Below are 21,730 nucleotides of genomic sequence, written 5' to 3' on the forward strand. Positions count from 1 at the left end.
ACTATAGGTAGTAAAACCCCCACAACAGCAGCAGTCAAAAAAGTGAAACGAAATATTTGTAAAGCTTTAAGCACAAAAGGCTGTAAAAAGACCGTCCCAGAAAACAGACCAAGTCAGGTGAAGGTAATTCAGAAACGTATTCCAGAGGTTTAAAATTGGCAAACTGTTCAGATGATGAATTAAGTTCTCAAAGTTCTATGGAGTCGAATGCCTTTTCATAATCAACGAAGCCAATATATAAGTTTAAGTGATATTGACTTTCTCTATTAGAGTTCTGTTTGTAAGAAGATGATCCGCTGTACTGTAACCTTTTCGGAATCCTGCCTGCTCTACCGGGTGATAGCTATCGAGCTTCGACGTTAACCTATTAGTTATTACTCTCATAAACAATTTGTACATTTGGGACAGGAGGGAGATTGGCCTATAGTTCTTGAGATCGAGATCTCCCCTGTCTCCCTTTTTGAAGAGAAGTATTGTCAAACTTTCATTCCAATCATCTGGGACTTCTCCTCTGTGAAGACATTCGTTGAAAAGTTTTTTCAATTCTTCGAGAATAATTTCATTCCCGTCCTTAAACATTTCTACAAGTATTCCATCTGGACCCGGAGACTTATTGTTCTTTAGTTGTACTATAGCTTGTTTCATTTCAAAGGATTCTATGTTAGGGAATATTTCTGAGTTGACATTCGTTATCTTTCTCTTAAGGTCTTCTTTTGCAGTATTCGAAATCTCGATATAAATAAAAATAATTATGTAGTTGGAATAACCAAGCAATCGAAGAAACAAAGACAATATTAACAAATAAGATTATATTCTTTATTATGTCTTCTATCTTCAGATGTAAAAAGGCGGATTGTATAAGTTTCTAATGCAACTGATTTTATACCGTATTTTTTTTTGATTTTCACATATTTCAAATGTTTCTGTACATGTTTTTCAATTGTAGTTAATTCGAATATTAGAATATGACAATATATTTATACTAAAAATAAAACTCGTCAACTTGTGCAACTTTCTGTAACCACTTTCTTTTTGGCTTTTCCGTTCTGGGTAAAATTGGTTTTTTGCAAGAATCTCTTTAACGTAGATTTGCTCATTGCACGTTCCATTGAGTTAAGTGTGTAGTTATCGAAGGTATATGTCACGTTACACTTGTTCGCTGTCCTTGTTGGGTTTTACCTATTTGAAGATTGTTTCTTTCTTTTAGTATTATTGATCGTATAGGTTTTGCCCCATACGGAACTAGTATACATTTTACTCCACAAACCACTATCACTCAACAGGTAGGAAATTTTTTAAGATGACGTATGTTACGGCAAAAATTGCATTATTCTGGTAAAAAAAACTTGATTATATTGTTACACCATTATAAAATACCATAATATTTTATTTAATAAAAAGAGTGCATGTAAAAATAAAAAAAAAACACCAACGTTATTCTCTTTGCCAAAGTAGTGTTACACTTCCTTATAATTATTTTATTTGGAAACAACAACATATTTATGAATGTTATCGACTAGGATGTTATACTCACAATCCTTGTTAGGTATATATATATTCGTATGAACTTTACACATTGCAGTTTTACAAACATAGAACATATAAAATAAAAATTATTAAAGTCGGACGTTACAGCCTCGAAGCCAATCTCTTGCCATGGGAGTGAGTTGGTGGATTTCTTGAAGACTGCCAATGAACTTGGTGGCTGATCACTCGAAGACGATGTCGTTAATTGTTTGTTCAACAGTGCTGCATTTGTCACATCCCGGACTGGCATTTATACCCCTCTGGTTCAGAGACTTGTCACAAACTCCATGACAGATTGCACCATTCACGACGACAAAGAGAAAAGCCGTCTGGTTTAATTGTAGGGTTTTTTATGAGATTTATGATATCTGGATTCCATTCGCCTATCCAGTGCTCCTCAGTAGTGAAATCAGCCAATCTTGTAGCAGTTCTAGTAGGTGAATGTCTGGATTTCAGTCTTAACTCTCTTTGGTCTAGCTCAGCTTTGTCAGTATTTATCGGTAGTGCTGGGTTTTGTTGGCATTTTTGAACTAGGGTGTTGAGTGCGTCTAGTCGTCTTTGTGATAACTGTTTAGCCAGACAGGAGCGCAATATTCTGCAGTAGGATATACTTAGGACAGAGCGCTCGTTCTGATGACCTCTGCATTAGACCCCCATGATGTATTTGCTAATTTCTGAATAATGTTATTGCGAGTCTTTATTTTTGCTACAACATTAGATATGCGGACGACACTGAGAATATCGAAAACTCAAAGAAATAACGAGAATCTTCTAATAAACGAAACCAACGTCGAACAAGTGGACAAATATGCATACCTGGGAACAATGATTAACTCCACAAATGATTAAAATCAGGAGATAAAAATAAGAATAGAAAAGGCTAGAGCAAATTTCAACAAAATGAGAAGAGTTCTATGTACCAGTGATTTAAAACTGGAACTAAGAGTTAGGTTGGCGAGGTGCTATGTTTTTTCGACTTTATTTTATGGAATGGAATCTTGGACCTTGAATGCGACATCAATGAAAAAACTGGAATCGTTTGAGCTGTGGGTGTACAGAAGAATTCTGAAAATATCATGGACAGAACACGTCACAAACAAAGAGGTACTGGAAAGGATATACAAAGAAATGGAAATTTTAAATTCAATAAAAACAAGAAAATTAGAATATCTCGGACATATTACACGTGGAGAGAAATACACCTTTCTCCAACTGATTATGCAGGGAAAGATCCAAGGAAAGAGAAGCATAGGGAAGCGTAGAATGTCATGACTGCGCAACCTGAGAGAGTGGTAAGGATGTACATCAAATGAACTTTTCAGAGCAGCCGTCTCAAAAGTAAGAATAGCTATGATGATTGCCGACCTCCGCCGCGGAGATGGCACTTGAAGAAGAAGATTTTTGCTTAAGTGTTTTCCAAATGGTGTTTAAATGTTAGGGTACGATATAGAGCTACACCGAGGTATTTTGTGTTCGAACTGTGCTTTAGAATGATTCCATCACATTCTATGTTTAGTCTGTAATTTGCCTTGTGGTTGTTAAGATGTAAAGCTGTTATTTCAGTCTTCGATGGGTTTGGTTTTGGTGTTTAGATCTGCTTCTATGGTGGTTTCGGCGATTTTTAAGTCTTCTTCTTGGGCACCTAGAGCCATGTCATCGGCATAAATCAATTGCCATTTATTTATAATTTAAAAAAGCATTTATTTTGTAATGAGTTACCATTTGCAAACAGATAGACTTTTAACTTAAACCAATACAAACTTACCATTAAATTCTACATCTTGAGCTAATTTTACTATACCAATATTGTTTTGAGGCATTGGTCCTTCACTTTTAAGTTCTGAGTGGATAAACAGTCTTTCAATAGGTACATCTATATGTTCGTCTTTGCATTGTTTGTGAGGTCTACAGTTATGATCTCCAAGATTAACCATCACTCTAAAAAAAACACTTTAAATTAGATTGTGTAATATTATAGTATAGCATGTATTTGTACAGTGAAAGTAAGTAATACAATATTTCATAAATTGAGGCGGTGGCTAGAATAAGGGCCTATAGACCTATGGGCCGTCTTCCGGAGAACACAGAATTGAACTGTTTATGTTGTTTTCAGTCAGTCTTTCAATTGTTTCTACGATATTACGGTTTTTTACATTGGAACAATACTTTTTTAATGAAGTTTTGGCACAGCTGAGAAAGATTTGTGCCTCTAATCATCTCCGTTTTGGTGAATTTCTGACAATGTGATTGAGGGTATGTTATATTTTAAACTGTAAGTTAATGTGTCAAAAGATGCCAAAAAGAAAATTTTGAACAAAAAAAAGGCAGATATCGAGCACAGTTTTGTTAATTAGCGTTAATTGAATCGGTTATTTTGAAAAGGCCACATCTCCATTAATTTAAAAATCTCTTTTTTCTATAGAACTGGTAAAAAATAAAACAATTTTGGGATTCAAAAATGGTGGTCCATGCATTATAAGAAAACCGTACTCTCCATTGACTCCTATGGGAAAAAACAAACATGAGAAAACAACTTTTCAAATTTCTCAATATAATGAGTTCGAATATGACAACAAAAAACCAGGAATTGTTAAAGTACGCCCATTTATCGATGGACTTATGTTTCATGAATTTTCCTTGGGAAAACCAGCTGGAGTTTGTCCTAGTTTGCCAACAGAGTTTGCTTACACAGAAAAAATCCCTATTTATTCGAAAAAAACGGACAACATCAAAAAACTTGTACAATAAGTGCCAGAAGACAAAATGTTTTTTTATAATGAGCTGATTTTATGGCCTACCACTAATAGTCATGTACCACCAGAGGAAGGTTAGTAAAAAACTATTTCTTAACCTTCAACATGTTTTTTGCTACCTAATAATTTTTTTCTTTAATAATATTGGAGTTTTCTATTATTATTCATAAAATCATCAGTGGTTGTTTGAAAAAGGTCACAACTCCAAAAACTAAATTATTTTTTACAGTGTACCTATGTCTTTTTTATATTGGATTTGTTAATGAAACTTCGTCATGCATCACATTTTAAGACTTTACTCCGAAAAGAGAAAGATATCTTCATTAATACCAAAATGAAACGTTTTTTTTCGTTTCCTGCAAAATTAACATTTCTGGAGTTGTGGCTTTTTCGAAATAACCGATTCAATTAAAGAATGTCATAAACATAAAATTGTACATCACACTACACTACACAAGGACAAAGTTAAAATTTTTTAAAGTGTTTTGGATTGTTGAATAGACCAAAATTGACGAAATAACCCTGAAGATGCTCTAGAAAGTGAAAGTACTTGGGCAAGATTTAATGAATAAAACTGTGCTCGATATCTGCCTTTTATTTGATCAAAGTTCATTTATTTGAACATTCATCCTTATATCAACAAAAGAAAATTGTTCAGAAAGAATATTAGAGAGAAAACGTGGCAAAATCTAAGAGACAAAGTGGACAAAATTTACGGGAAAACCTGTACAGGGTAAGGTATTTTCTGTTGTCCGTAAGTGTTGTGTGAAAAAATGTTTTGCAAGAATAACTTTGCAAGATCAAAAGCGTTTATTTGACTCTTTTTATGATACTGGTTTAAAAAAGAACAAGCATTCTTCTAGTAGGTTGTATGGTATTAGGGGAGCCTCCAGAAAGGTATAAAAGATAGAAAATTCCAAAATTACCAGACAGTATCACTGGAAATACAAGCTTAAAACTTCTGGTTGTGATGTGTCCGTGTGCCGTTTCTTGTTTGTTGACTTATATCAAGTAGGAGTGATGCATGTAGGAATATTACACAAAAAACTTGTTGAGAAGTCTCCACTTGATTAAAAACGTGGAAAACACGGAAAGCAAAGAAAAATTTCAGATAATTTTTATTCTATTGTTTTAGAACATTTTAATGTGAAATCTATTCCACATAAAAAAAGTTATTACGCATCTGGAAAAAAAAACATATTGTACTTCCACAACTCAGACCTAACGATTAAGAACATTTTTGAGCAGTTTCAAAAGTTGTTTAAAGACACTACTGCGAAAAATCCTACCATGAAATACAAGACCTATTTCAAGTTTTTTACAGAAACTAATTTTACGTTTAAAAAACCGAAAATTGACACATGCGATTATTATCGTGAGTGTGAAATCAAACTAGAGAAGAACCGGAATTATGAATGCTGTGTTGACTATAATCTCCATAAAGATAGACTGGAGGCATATTCCAAGCTAAGAAAATGATTACTTAAGAAAGGCAACAGATGATAGAGGCATTCTTATTCTGGAATTTGAGTACGCACAAAATCTACCGTTGCAAAAGCTCACCATTAACAAACAGTTCTTTAAAAATGTTTTATGGATGTACGTATTCAAAATACACGTGCATATTGATGAATCATCATATGTATATTGCTTCATAGCATCTCAATGTAAAAAGAGAGCAAATAGTGTTGCTTTATTCATCTTTGACTGTATTAACAATAAATTAGCAGATTATCCTAATACCAGGCATATTGTTCTTCTATCAGATACAGCTGGAGGCTAAAATAAAAATCAGACTTTATTGCGGTTTTGTTCTTGTATGTCAAAACTATACATAGTCAAAGTGACATATATTTATCCTGTTCGTGGTCACTTCTTTAGTAAGTGCGACAAAAATTTTGGGGTTATTTAATAGGCCTTTAAAAGAGTTTAAGATGTCGAGGAATCCAAAGTCTACCTAGAAAAAAATCGTACAGTGCAGACAAACTCCTTCTTTTTTCTCTCAAACATGACTCCTCTATAGTATATGACTGGGATGCAGCACTTTTTCCTTATTTTTTAAAGCCTGTGAATAAAGATTGTGAGTTTAACAACAGTATCGCGTGCTGAAGTATAAACCTTCATACAATGGGACAATGGCTGCTTCTAAAACCTACTTTGAAGTCTATACCCCTTTTAAATATGCTAACACGTTGCCACTTGACCTTACTCTTACACTTTTGCCTCGAGTTTCTATTGATCAGTCTAAAATAAAAGACGTGAGAGAATTGTTTTAGTAATTAAGAGAAGAAAGTACAAACGTCTACAAACTTTTACCAAGAAAGCACACGGACTGAAAAGTACAATGAGAGTAGTGATGATGACCCAGATGGTGAGGAAATTTAGCATAAATGTATATTAAATATAATGTAGTGTAAACAAAGTTCTCTAGAAGAAGGGCTTGTTTTATTACTCTTCATTTGAAAAGAAAAAAAGGACATACTTTATAAAGGTGTTTCCTATTATACAGTTAGACTTAAAAATGCAAGTGTTGGTTCACCTTAGGCATGGATGTTAAATGTTTGAATGCTTCTTCTTCTTGTTCCTACTTTACAAATAGGCAAAAATGCCTGTTTTACTTCGGTTTTTAGCCTCAATTGACGTTGTCTGACCATCTTTTCCTCGGTCGTCCCAATGATCTTCTTCCATTTGGCGATTTGTCTCTTGCTATTCGTACTATTCTATTTTCTGTCATCCTTTCGATGTGTTGATTTCATCTCGCTCATATTTCCTCACTTCTTACTCTGTCTCTTAGAGTTTGGTTTGATATTTTTCGTAAGACTTTCATTTCTGTTTTTTCTAGTAGTCTTTGTGTTTTCGCCGTATATGCTCTTGTTTCCGCTGTGTACATCATTATCGGTCTTATTGCTGATTTATATATCCTGGTTTTCATTTCCGTTGTGAGGTATTTGTTTCTCCAGATTGTGTTGTTGAGACATCCTGCTGCTGTGTTTGCCATGTTCACTTGTTTTTGTACTTCTTCCACTTTTCCGTAGCTTGACAGTTTTATTCCCAAGTATTCAGTTTCCATCACTTGTTCTATTATTTTGTTATTTACGACTAGTTTACATCTTCTCGGTTCCGCTGATATCACTATCGCTTTAGTTTTCTCTGTTGAGATCTCCATGTTGTATATGAGCGCCGTATCTTCGAATTCTTTAATTAATCTTTGTAGGTCATTATCATTTTCGGCTGTTATTATGGCGTCGTCAGCGTAGCATATTATCCTTATTTCCTTTTCTCCCATTCTATATCCTCTTCTTTTTTTAACTTTCTTTATGATTTCATCCATTATCAGATTAAATATTATTGGGCTCAGCGAATCTCCTTGTCTAATGCCAGTTTCATATTTGATAGGTTGCGATAGTTTTCCGTTACATCTTACCATAGCTATGTTATCTTTATATATATTCTCAATGGTTTTTACTAAATCCAGTGATATTCCCTTTTCATATAATATATGTATCGCGTCGCGAATTCTCACTCTATCAAACGCTTTCTTCAAATATATCAGACACATATATGCTGGTTTGTTGTATTCCAGCGACTTTTCTTTTATTTGTCTTATTACAAAAACAGCATCCGTGCATGATCTTCCTGTCTGAAATCCTTGCTCATCCTCTTTCAGAACTCCGCCTGCATTGCCCACTAGGTGGATCGAGTAGCTTGGTGGGTGATGTTGCCGGTCTCAAACCCGGATAAACGAGGAAGGTTGTAGGGTTAGGTTATCAGCCTGCCATATATAAAAAAAAGCTCAAAGAACCGGTGACGAGCCTCGGACTAGGATGTTTGAATGCTTCTTTCTCAAAATACACTTTTAGCTATCGCCTTAATTAAGTTTTGTTTGGAAAAAAATGCAACACCGATTATTAATCCAATTAAGGTGTGAGGGAACATAATAGGAAGCAAAAAACTCAAAAAGGACTAGGTTAATTAACTTTACATATATTAATAAAAAGTTAGAACAGTTGACTTTATATAGATTCCTTCTCATGTAAGTATTTCCTGAAATAAAGATGCTGCTATAAAATAAATAAGTAGGAAAATATCTGTTTCTGATGCTGACTCACAAAATAATATTAAAGTGCGGAACAGAAGACATAAAACTTTCTATTAAGCCTAAGATCTTGGAAGCCTAGTATAACGAATAGCAAACATCAACTTTTAAACTACGACACATTAATGACACAGTTATAAAAAGGTATAAATATTGGTCTTTAAATAAAAAAAAAAAAACAGTATATTACTAGGGGACCAACTCGACATTTAGTTTTTTTTAATTTTTTTTTTTTTTAGTTTTTAGTTTTTAAAATTTTTATTTTGAGAGAAAAATCAAGAGATCAATACAAACAATATAAGCAAGAATATACATAACATTCATCAATAATAATGCAAGTAAAAAGTGTATTAAATATCAAGAAATATTTAAATTTTTAGTTCATCAAATGTCGACATGGATATCATTTAGCAGTTAATTTTGCATGCTGATCACGAATCCGGTGTCAGATTTGCTCTATCTTGACGTTTTATGCGCGTTTAGAGTCACTTTCGGTGTCGGATTGCAACCGTAAGTACATATTTAGAGTCGTCTCGACGAGACCTTTTGATCCATATATACATTGTGGGGTCTAAAACTTAAAGTAAATTTTAACTTCCGGTCATCTCAAAACCGGAAGTGAATTTTTGTACCAAAAGTATATCTTGACAATCTCATACGTAATACTAATAATATTCCGAAAAAATATTTTAATTATCTAATATGGTTTTTGAGTAAAGTGGTGGACAAGAAAAGGGCTTAGCGTTTTAGTATATAAGATTTTATGTTATATGTTATATTTTAATAATTTACTTACAACTGTCCGAGTCTTCTTTGAGTTTTTTTAGTTAGGCATAGACCTGCTGTTAAAACTATTCTTTTACTAATTAGTGTACCTTCACAAGATGTCTTTGATCTATTGTAATGGAGTCTTGCTGACCAAGGAAATTCTCCATCCAATGTTATTCTTCCACCACTTGGTCTTTCATCAATCCTCTAAAATTAAACAATTTAAGACTAAATTTTATTGTTAAGGATGTTGGAAATTAAAAAATTAACCAATGTGTTATCTGTGTGTGTGTCTTTTAAAGAAAGGCAATAGTAGAAAACTTTCTACAATATAGAAAAAAACTAGCGAAATCTAAGGAGGATCAATATGAATACAACAAACCTACAAACCAAAAACAACAATGTATTTAAAACTCTATTAAACAAATTAAGATACGCTGAGTAGTCACAAAATCGATGAAGCTAAGACTCCATGGATGACAGATGAGATCCTGCAACTAATGGACAAAAGAATCCCCTTATTGTTCAATCTATATTCGGAAGAAATAATTAAAAAATCACTCGAAAATGTAACAATTGGAATAAAAGTCAACGGCAGACCCATCAACAATATCAGATATGCCGATGATACTATACTAATTGCAGAGAATATACAAGATCTACAGACACTTTTAGATGATGTAGGAAATGCTAGTGAGGAAAGCGGACTAACGCTCAATGCTAATAAAACAAAATTTATGACAATTTCCAAAACACAACAACAAGACATTTTAAACATAAGAGGGGTTCCAATAGAAAAAGTAAAAAAATACAGATCTGAGTACAATTATTAATGAAAATAACGAATATACAGAAGAAATAAAAATGAGAATTGGACAAGCTAGAGCAACATTTAATAAGATGAGAAAAGTATTATGCAGTAGAGACCTTAGTTTGCAACTCTAAATAAGAATATTACGTTCATATAATGTGTTTTCGGTGCTGCTGTATGGGGTGGAGGCCTAGACCTTAAAAAAAGAGGTGAACCTACCGAAGAATATTAAAAATAAGTTGGGTAGACCGAATAACAATTGTTGAGGTCCTCAGAAAGATGACAAAGGAAATGGAAATCATGAATACGATTAAGATAAGAAAGTAACAATATCTCGGTCACGTTATGAGAGGGGATAAATATGTGTTGCTACAAACCATAATGCAGGGAAAAATACGGGGAAAACGAAGTATTAGAAGAAGATGCATCTCCTTGCTCAACAATCTGAGAAAGTGGTATAATTGCAGTTCCGTCGACTTGTTCAGAGCTGCAATCTCAAAAGTGAAAATAGCTGTGATGATTACCAACCTCCTTAGAGGAGACGGTACCTAAAGAAGAAAATTTAAAACAAACTACGCAAAAAAACTACAAGAGTCCAGACTTGAATATCTCCATCAAACACCCAGCCAATACCAAATCCACAAATCAGAAATAAACATCTGAGACTACCTTACTACCGAACTCATAAAAACCATGAAAATAAGAGAGCCTATGAACCAGAAGGAATCCCTGCTGAACTTTTGAAGAATGCAACACCAACGCTTTACGTTAATGACAACGCCTGTAATTCTTTATTATAATCACTTTCATACTCTTCAGTTATAGGATTGCTATAATGGCTCTCTAAACTTTCATGATCTGACTTTAAATAATTTACCTAATCAATATTACTAAGTTGATCGTCGTCCTCATATATTTTTTTTAACTCAGCATAAGTTAGGAAACGTTTACTTGAACTTTATTCCCATTACATGTAACTGAGAAATATTTAGCTAAGAATACCATAAACATTTTGTAACTTATGTTATAATCCAACTCCGCCAGAGTTGTCTGATGGGTGGATTGAGTAGCTTATCGGATGATAATGCTGGTCCCAAGCACGGCCAAAGTAGGAGGTTCCCTAAGGTGAGGTTACCTACCTGGGGTAAACAATCTATACTGGCTCATAGAACTGAAGATACATTCTCGGATACCGGGCGAAACTATCAGATGACGACACGCTATATGACAACGGAAGAACGAATTGGTAAACGAAAACCTAAACACTCCATCACAAGAATCACGTGCTGGAACATAACGTCGTGGAACGAAAGAGACCAGGAGATCATAATAGAAGTGAAGAAACACGATACTGATATCTGCGCAATCTTCGAAACAAAGAAAAAAGGCCAAGGAACATCAAAATATGGAGAGTTTACACTCATATACAGAGGAAAGGCTAAACAAGAAAGAGCACATTTAGAAGTTAGAATTTTGCTGCACGATAAATACACGCAACGCATCGAAGATATCAAATACAAAAACGATAGTTGATTAAGAATCTCTATAAATATGCGTAACATGACACACATCTGATAAGCACATAAGCCCACAGCAGAAACTGAAAATTTCTATCAGCAACTACAAAACACCATAGATAACATAAATGCTACACAAAATTATCGTATTCGGGGATCTTAATGCATGGATCGGAAACAATGTCATACCAGGTATAAAACAAAAGTACAACGAATAAATAAGTTTAAGCCCCTTCTTGTTTAACCTACTCATGGGCAAAATTATAAACAAAATAACATCTCTCAATCTCGGATATAGAATGGGCAACAAAAGAATTGGTATGGTGTGTTACGCAGATGATGTAGCAATTATTGCCGAATCAGAAGATGATCTTTAGAGACAGCTCTTTCAGTTCTTTTAAATAAGCTGCCAACTAATTATGACGATTTCTACCAACACAACAAAATGTATGACAATAGCAAAAGATCCGCTCAGATGTAAGTTAGTGGTTGAGAACAACCTCATAGAACAGGTGATGCAATTCATATATCAGGGCATAGATATATCAAGCACACATGACCCAGTAAAGGATCTAAGGAGTCAGATCAACAAAGCATCCACATTGTCGGGATGTCTGCGGGAGATAGTCTGATCAAATCCGTATATGCGCACAGATAGTAGATAGATAGAATCTACAAGACTTGCATACGACCGATCAAGACATATGGCATAGAAGTGCGCAAAGATACCAACAAAACGAAACAGGTGCTAAGGGTTGCCGAAATGAAAACCCTAAGAACAATAGTGGGCAAAACAAGAAGAGACAGGGTAAGAAATACAAACGTCAGAGAGCAGGGCAAAACTCAAGATATTGTAGGATGGGGAATGCAGCGTAAGAGTATATGGTACAATCATGTAAGACGAATGGATGAGAATAGACTTCCAAAAATTGCCCTAGAAAACAACCCGCCCAGTTCAAGACCTCCCGGAAGACCACCTAAAAGATGGAGGGATAGTTGGCAATCTACCTCCCAGGAAATTAACCAGAGGCAGCTTCGGAATTAAACAGATCAAAAGATCTCCAAGAAGTAAAAGAAGAAGAAGATGTTATAATCCCAGAATTACAACATACGAAACGAAAATTTCCAATCAGATCATGTCCCAGTGATAGTTTATGCCATCAGAATTAGTCGCATGACTCCTCTGGAACTCATACATCTTTTCATTTGTGTTTATATTTTTAAAAGAAAGTACAATAATATGTTATGTATAATGTCGTATGTATGCTGTCAATGATCTTTTTCTTGTAGTGATTATGCACTGTGCAAGAACGCTTAACTGGAAGGATAGATTTTGTCCTATGTAATGTAAAGTAATGAGTTACTGTAAAGCTAATGTAAGAAATGCGCTGTGTTTAGTGTGGCGTAGGCATAGGGACTCGTGGTTGACGTTTCTTATTGTTTTCTATAGAATAGTTCTGCGTGATGCCGATTTTTTTGTTGTACTAGCGATTTAACGGTCTCATAAACCTATTTAATTATTGTTTATTGTTTTATATTCCGATATACTTGTCTAAAAATATGGGTGGTAAGATTTGCCATATATGGTTTTGATATTAATGTTAAGACTGTAAAAACTAAGGACATGTCAAAAGGAAAGGATTTATTGTCGAAAAGTGTAAGAGCTGAATGGGTTAATCGATGCAAAAGAGCCGATAGTTTAAATCCTGATTTTAGTAGAATATGCTCTGTTCTTTTTACAAACAATGACTGTGAAAGAGATCTTCAAAATGAATTATTAGGTAAAACAAAAAAAGCAATAAAATGACTATAATAATTTTTGAATGTAACTTATTTTTGATTTACCTACTAAATGCCTTTTAAAGAAAACTGCAGTTCCAACACTTTGTTGCATCTTGCATCTAATCAATATACTATTAATGAATCTGAAATAATTTTTGAACAAACTGGTGACAGTATAGATTCAATGCCTGAAGTAGATTTTATAGAAAAATACAAGGAATTATTAAACAACTATGAAAAATTAATAGTTGATCATACTAATTTGAAGAAAAAGAGTCAAATGAAAATAAAAAGTTTAACAAGTCAGTCGAGGCTCTAGAAAGCAAAAAATATGAATATTCAGAAAAAATCAAAAAATTTGAAATAGCTGAAAATTCATTAAATAAAGTGTTAACCACAAACCAAATTACACTTCACTCTGAAAAGAAGAAGAGAATTTGTTGAACTACAAAAGAAATATCTAGAGCTTTTACTTTGAGGTAGTACAGTAAGAAAAGTTACCTCTATTTAAAAGATTCTTTGCATTATCCCCTACCTGCTCTATTATCTTTAAGAAAATGGGTTTCCAAGATTAGTGTTAGTGAAGACCTAATTAACCTAGAATATTCTAGTTAAGCGTTCTTGTTGCACACTACTGATTTGAAATTCTGAATATTCGATTTGATAATCGATTCTATTCGATAATCAATTCGACAATCGATTCGATAACCGATTCGATAATCGATTCGATAATAGATTAGATCTGATTAATTTGATTCCATAATCGATTCTGTTCGATTAGACTTAAGAATCGATTCGATTTGATTCGATAATCGATATAATTCGATAATTGATTTAATTCTATCATCGATTAGAATCTATGTTAATTTCCATTTGATTCGATTTGATACGATTCGATACGATTCGATTCGATTAGATTGTGTTTTATTTTATTTTATAAAATATGCAAGAATAAATTTATTTTACATTTAAATTGTGGCTTATTTCCATCAAACAATTTTTGATGGAATTATTTTTTATTTTATTTTATTAAATTTTATTTTATTTTATTAATAAACCCGAATGGCACGGCCTTTACTACTCCATAAAGTGTGTGGTCGCGCGTAGTAATGTGTCGTTACAGTCGTTACAGTTTTTTGTGTCGGTTTTATTTTGTTCAGACCTCAGTGTGATCGACCGATCCGTCGTAGCCTACGATAATAAAATAAATAAAAAAGGAATTGCAAATTAAAAACCGCTGGGCGCTACTCCGGTGCGATTCGAGTACTTAAAGATTTATTTTGTAAAAATATGTTTCCTTACCGAAAATCCACATTGTGTATCAGGAATTATTTGATTTGGTTCAGCTATAACAACTGTAACAAAAATTTATATAATTAAATACAATTTTAAACGAGAAATGTTTTCTTGTATGTTTCAGTAGTGATTTTGGCCTGTAAAAAATGTATGCTGGAGCGAAATAATACTTTCGCTGTATTAATAGTGTATTGATAGATAAACTTAAAAAAGGGACAATGCCAATTGGTCACAATTAACCCTTTAACAACGAAGTTGAATTTTGTTAGGTAAAGTAATATGCGGGGTCCTTTAGTGACCCTACCATTTTGTTACGAAAATGTGTAATTTTTACTAGGTAAATGTTGGTATGTTTTAAGAAAGAAATAAATAAAAAACTTTTTACATATATCTGGGAACTTAATTAACCCATTAAGCGCCGTTGATGCGAAAACGCAACATTTTAAAAGGAATTTTTTTTATACAACTAAATATTTTGTTTTTAGAAAATTCTTTATATGTTTTAATTCCTAAAGGCTTGATGATATTGAAATATATTTTATAGAACAAATATAATTAATTGTTTATCTATTATAAATTAATTTCTTCAGCAGTTTTTTACATGATTCGTCATGACTATATAATCTTCTTGTAGAATTTTCACTTTGCTTATAATATAATGGTTTATATGATTTTTATAAAGCATAAACTACAGATTTAGCAATAACCATACAAAAAAATTAAATAATTTTATCAAGAAAAAGTTACATGCATTCAAACTTATTGTTGCGTTTTCGCATCAACGGCGGAATGTGCTGTCTCTAGGTAATACCACCTACGCTACGTGACAAATCGAGTGTAACCGTATTTGACTAGTTCAGTCTTGTCTAGAGCGTTTTAGTATAAGCATATACAGCAATAATTGTGTTTCTCTGTATTGTTGCGGATAAAACATATATAATGAGTTCTGGCAAAAATAAGTGGAAAGATAATTATGATCGGAATAGCCCTCTTACTATTCAAGAATTGGAAGCTGCTATTGAAGAAATTCAAAATAAGACCGAAATTAATGCTGTTATAATACCACCAGATGTCGATGAGCTTACTGATGAAGAGGAAATAGATGACGATTTATTGGAAGGTATTATACGGTATAATTATATAAGATACTGTTATGTAACTTTTATTTTTTTATTACTTATAGGCCATGATAAGCCTCAAGACACTGCTGGGACATTCGAATTGATGGCTGAGGACAACACAAATGAATTTGAAGATAATTATAATGAACCTTCTACAAGCCAGGCTACTTCAAAGAGAGCAAAATCTGTTCAATATAATCTAAACTGGAGCAAAAGGGACCCCGTATACAGTAATTTTCCGGAATCGCAGGAGCACATTCAAAAACAACGTATAAAGGACATGCTTTATGGTAAATCACCAGTTGAAGTATTTTATAATTTTTTTGACAAGGAATTATTAGACATGATTTTAAAATACACTTTAAAATATGCCAAGGACAACAATAGACATGATTTTTCAATGACAGTGTCTGATTTAAAGAAATTTATTGCTATTTTGATCTTGTCAGGATATCACACGTTGCCACAAATGGAGATGTATTGGAGCAGAGATGAGGACAAGGGAGTACCATTAATTAAAAATTGCATGAGTCGAAATAAGTTTCGCAATATAAAAAAATATATACATGTATGTGATAATGCTCAACTTGACAAGCAAGATAAGTTTGCTAAATTGCGCCCATTATTTGACAAAATATACAAAAGAAATCTGCAGTTTGGTGTATTTTCACAAAATTTATCAGTCGATGAGGAAATGGTTCCTTATTTTGGTAGACACTCCGCTAAAATGTTCATCAAAGGGAAGCCTGTTCGCTTCGGTTTTAAAATTTGGTGTCTTTGTTCTCAAGATGGATATTTGTTTCAGTTAAGTCCATACGCTGGAGCACGAGAACATAAAAGTGATATGGGACTGAGAGCAGATGTTGTTATAGATCTATTAAAAGTTCTTGAATTTCCTTCTCAACACAGAATATTTTTTGACAATTTTTTTTCGTCTTTTAAACTATTTCAAAATCTTACTGAAAATAACATATACGCCACAGGAACTGTGCGGGAAAACAGAATCCAAAAATTTCCTTGTAATAGCCCAAATGATTAAAAAAAAAGGGGGCAGAGGTGCTTTCGATTTTAGATATGATTTAAAATCCAAAATTTGTGTAGTTAAATGGAATGATAATTCAATCGTTATTATGATGTCAAATAATATACCAATAAATCCAATTCAGCAAGTAAAACGGTATGATAGAAAACAACGAAAAGAAGTAAGTGTAGACCAGCCATTTCTAATAAAAGAATACAACAAAAATATGGGGGGTGTTGATTTACACGATAACGGCATAGCCAATTATCGTATAAGAGCAAGAGGAAAGAAATGTTGGTGGCCTCTTTTTATAAATACTATAGACAGTACAATCGTCAATGCATAGAAAATTTATAAATTGGCAAATGACTCTACAATATCGCAATTAGAGTTTCGCTCTTATATTGTTATGGCGCTAATAAAATCAGAAGAAAGTAATTCATTATCAGCCAGCGACGATGAGGGTACATCAGCTCCTAAATACAAAGGACGAGGAAGGCCAACAAAGTCAGAAATACCGAAAGAAATGAAAACTGACAAAGTGAACCACATCGTAATACGCCACCCTGAAAAGTCAAGAAAAAGATGCAGACAATGTAAAAGCCAAACTATATATATGTGTCAGAAGTGCAATGTACATTTACACTCTACATGTTTTGACAGCTTCCATAAATTGTAATATTAGGTTTTATAGTTTTTTTACAAATATTTTATTTAGTTTTACTACTTTTGTATCTTTAATTTTGAAATAAATCTCATAATCCATAAAAGTGTATTTCATTAATTTCTTAACAGATTCCGCCATTGATGCGAAAACGCAACATTATTTTTTTAGAACACCCTGTAACCTAAAAAAAAATTATATCCAGTTTTGTCTTTAAAACACCATAAATAACTAACCCTTATATTATTTTTATAAACAATTTACATATTTCATACCTTGACGGTTAATGGGTTAAAATGAAAAAAAAATAAAAACAAAAAAATTCAAACGATTAAAATGAAACAAAAGTGATTGTCTTCAGTACAATGCGGATTACACTTAATATGCTTGACACTGCTTCAATGTTTTAAGCAGATAAATTTTCTACGGTTAGCAGATTTAAAGTTCATTTTTTATCAAGTGAACGAGGATACAAAGTCCATCTTCCCCGTTTCTTTAGATTTAATGACTCTTTTGGCTTGATTTTCCTGTTCTGGAGTTTTTATTCCACATGCAACAATTGCTCTATAAATGCGAGGATTTCTCTTTATATCTGCCAGTCTCCGTTGCATATTGGGTATAGCTAGCTGGATACTTAGATATATATCGCAATAAGGCCAGCGAGAAGGGCGTTGAGCACATTTGTATTCCCGAATCATTTTATCGGCATTATCAATTGCCTCTTTGGTGGAATTATAGTAATAATATTTGGTATAATAATACCATTTTTAGTTTTCTAATTTCTTTATCAGAAACAGACTTATCCTGATGTTGTGTAGACAGGACATGGACAAGTTAGTTTTTCTTTGGTACATAAGATACCAAGGAAAATTTTTTCGAAAAGGCAAACTCAGACAAGAAAACAGGTAATTTTTTGGAAATATTTTTCTCAGGTTGTGGTCCTGGTTGCTTGCAAGTGTAACTTTACAAATTATTCACATCTGCTAAGGGCCAAATTGTTTCCACATCTACTAGTGACCAAATCTTAACACCATAACTTGCAGGCTTTAAGCTTATACACTGTATGAATAGGCACTTTTCTCTAAAAGCTACCAGCTGATCTTCAACAGTTACTTGATCATAGAGAACAAATGCCTGTTTACAGGCATTTGTTTATGTATTTTTTGGATATAATTACAGAAGTAAGACAAATGCTAGATAAATGGATAAGCAGTAAGTTACTACCTGTTTACAAAAACACGGGAGATAACAATTCATAAACTATGATTCCAAAAATCTATTTATTCACAATTTAAAAAAAATGGGGGAGAATTAGTGGTAGACGTTTACGTGAAAATAGCTCTCGAGAAAATTGTGGTAGCTCAATAAGGAAAGAGTTCGTGGTGAACATGTAAAGATTGTGATAAACAGGTATTAGGATAGATGTGGGAGAGACTGATAGATAGATAGATGTGGGTCCTTGCTTAGTTCTTATTTATTCTTATGAAATTTAAAACTACAGGGTAACATTTCCCAATGCTGAATACATACTGATAATATAGTGTAATAGGAAATACTAAAATGGAGTTACAACTAAAGTGAAATAGTGGAGATTCACTCTTCAGGAAATAGTTATTAAAGGAGTTGGAGTTGGAGTTACTAAAAATAAAATGATAACCTTGGATTGTGAAATGGTCGAGAAAAGTAAAAGCTTTAGGTACCTAGGAACGGTGATCCAGAGTAACGAGGAAATAGATAAGGATGCATTTAGTAGAAATAGAGTCAGATGGATGAAATGAAAGAAAGCTAGTGTTCTGTCGTATGAAATAAAAATTTTAATGAAACCAAATTAAAGACCCATTATTCCATAAGACTAACAAAATGTATGGAACCCAATATAAAGCAGGTAAAAAGAGAGAGAAATATCGAATGCATATGGCAGAAATGAGAATCATTGTAGATACGAGTGAAGTGGCAAAATCTAGATGTGGCACAAATTAATACGAAAATAAGAGAGCATATGTTAAAATAGTTCGGGCATGTTCATTGTCAAAAAATTATTCACAAAATATAAAGAATTGTTGATTTGCAAAATACTGGGAGGAGTAGGGAGAGTACTGAAGTGAGGGAGCGATGTGTATTGCCGCCAATTCTTTTTAATGCCTACTCCGAAGAGATCTTGAAAAACGCTCCTGAGGGTCAACCAGCTGAAATCTTCAGAGACTGGTGACCAGAATAGCAGAGTATGGAAAAGAGTTCGGTCTAACAATCAACATCAAGAAGACGAAATTTATGAGAATATCGAAAACTCAAGGAAATACCGAGAATCATCTAATAAACGGAACCAGTCGAACAAGTGGACAAATATGCATATCTGGGAACAATGATTAACTCCACAAATGATTACATTCAGGAGATCAAAATCAGAAGAGAAAAGTCTAGAGCAAATTTTAACAAAAGAGAAAAGTGCTATGTACAAGAAATTTAAAATTGAAACTAAAAGTTTGGTTGGCGAGGTGCTATATTTTTTCGACCTTGTTTTATGGAATGGAATCTTGGACCTTGAATGCGACATCAATAAAAAAACTGGAATCATTCAAGCTGTGGGTGTATAGAAGAATTCTGAGAATATCGTGGACAGAACACGTCACAAACAAAGAGGTTCTGAGAAGGATGAATAAAAAAATAGAAATTTTAAATACAATTAAAACCAGAAAATTGGAATATCTCGGACATATTACACGTGAAGAAAAATACACCTTGCTCCGACTGATTATGCAGGGAAAGATCCAAGGAAAGAGGGAGACATAGAATGTCATGGCTGCGCAACCTGAGAGAGTGATATGGATGTACATCAAATAAACTTTTTAGAGCAGCCGTCTCAAAAGTCCGAATAGCTATGATGATTGCCGACCTCCGCCGCGGAGATGGCACTTGAAGAAGTGGAAGGGAGGAGTAGGAGAAAAATATTAGTTTAGGAGATTAGTTTTGTTATGACCCAATAGGAAGACCACGAAAACGATGGAACGACAAATTACTGGAGGCACATTGAAAGACAGACAGAGTCATATCTACATAAAAAGAAGAAGAAAAAGAGGCAAACCATTATTTACACATTATATTATCACGTATCATTAATAACTATATAGAGTTATTAATGGAATTTGCCAATATTGGTAAAGAATCTATAAATCCTGAATTTAAAGCATTAATTATACATAGTAATATGAACTTAAAAAAAATATAAATAAATATCTAATACCATAATTAACTTACCAGATATGCAGCGATAAAAAAATATTAAAAGAAAACAAGTAAATGTACACATTCGTTCCATTTTTACAGTGAAATGAATTAAATACTAGACAGCAGAAATTGTGAATCCTGATTTTGCCTCTCATTAATAAGCCATCATTTTGCGATTATGATTATGGCAACAATTGGTCTGATAAACAAAATATCTAATAAATCATACAAAATATACATAATATATAGGTTGTTTACGAGTTTTAACTTAAAAAAATATTTTGACAGGCATGCCACTTTCGGTTATACCAGAAGTGAACAGCAACTTTGCCATTTTAGATAGAATATCCTATATATTATTGTATTTTTAAAGTTTGAGTAAGATTAGAAACAATATTTGTATTTGGTACTATAGGTCATACTTTTACATTTTTTGATTTATTAATCTTTTTTTCAAAAATTTTGACAGATTGGGACAAATATTTTAAAGTTAATACCTCATTCATTTACAAACATACATTAAACTTTTTCACAAAGAGTTAAAAACTTTAACTACAGTAAGTCGATAACAAAGATAAAAGTTGGCGTAGAAAAGATATATGAAAGGATTCTCAAATTTCATGAAGTCTAAAAGTGAGGGTGATCAACTTATTAATATTCCCAATAGTGACATACTGATGTGAATCTTGTACCCTACGATAAGCAGAAAGAAAAGATAGACACCACTGTAATGTTCTGTTGAAGAAGAATGTTACAAATTCCATGGAAATACATGACAAATATTTTAATTTTAAATGAGATAAAAGTCAGCAAACAGCTATTCAGCGAAGTTAATCTTTAACAATTAAAATACTTTGTACATGATATGAGAGCAGACACAGAAAATATAAAAAACCTTATTTATCCAAGGAAAGTAAGACGGCAGAAGAGCACGAGGAAGATCCCCAACAAGATGGATCCATCAAATTACAGGAATAGGCAAAAGACCTATACATGAGTTAATAGAAGTGACCGGATACAGAGATCTTTGGAGACCATTCCACTTCTTCCAGCGGGTCAGGATTGAAGAGAGAGAGAGAGAGAGACAGAGAGAGAGAGAGAGAGAGAGAGACAGAAAGAGAGAGAGATAGAGAGAGTCGATACGAGTGT

General features: G+C 33.2%; 1 protein-coding gene across 1 annotated transcript in view; it reads right to left on the bottom strand.

Moving 5' to 3' along the window:
- LOC140446673 (uncharacterized) overlaps positions 1-20,752 on the bottom strand; it is a 110,091-nt gene extending 89,339 nt beyond the window's left edge. Inside the window, exons 1-4 of the mRNA XM_072539266.1 lie at positions 20,612-20,752; positions 14,557-14,609; positions 9,173-9,351; positions 3,293-3,465 (exon numbers count right to left, since the gene is read on the bottom strand). Of these exons, the coding sequence (XP_072395367.1) occupies positions 3,293-3,465; positions 9,173-9,351; positions 14,557-14,609; positions 20,612-20,672 (466 nt within the window). The 5' untranslated portion in view covers positions 20,673-20,752. The remainder of the gene's footprint in view (positions 1-3,292; positions 3,466-9,172; positions 9,352-14,556; positions 14,610-20,611) is intronic.
- Between the last annotated feature and the right edge of the window lie 978 nt (positions 20,753-21,730).

The sequence above is a fragment of the Diabrotica undecimpunctata genome, chromosome 7, assembly GCF_040954645.1.
Source record: "Diabrotica undecimpunctata isolate CICGRU chromosome 7, icDiaUnde3, whole genome shotgun sequence".
NCBI lineage: Eukaryota > Metazoa > Arthropoda > Insecta > Coleoptera > Chrysomelidae > Diabrotica > Diabrotica undecimpunctata.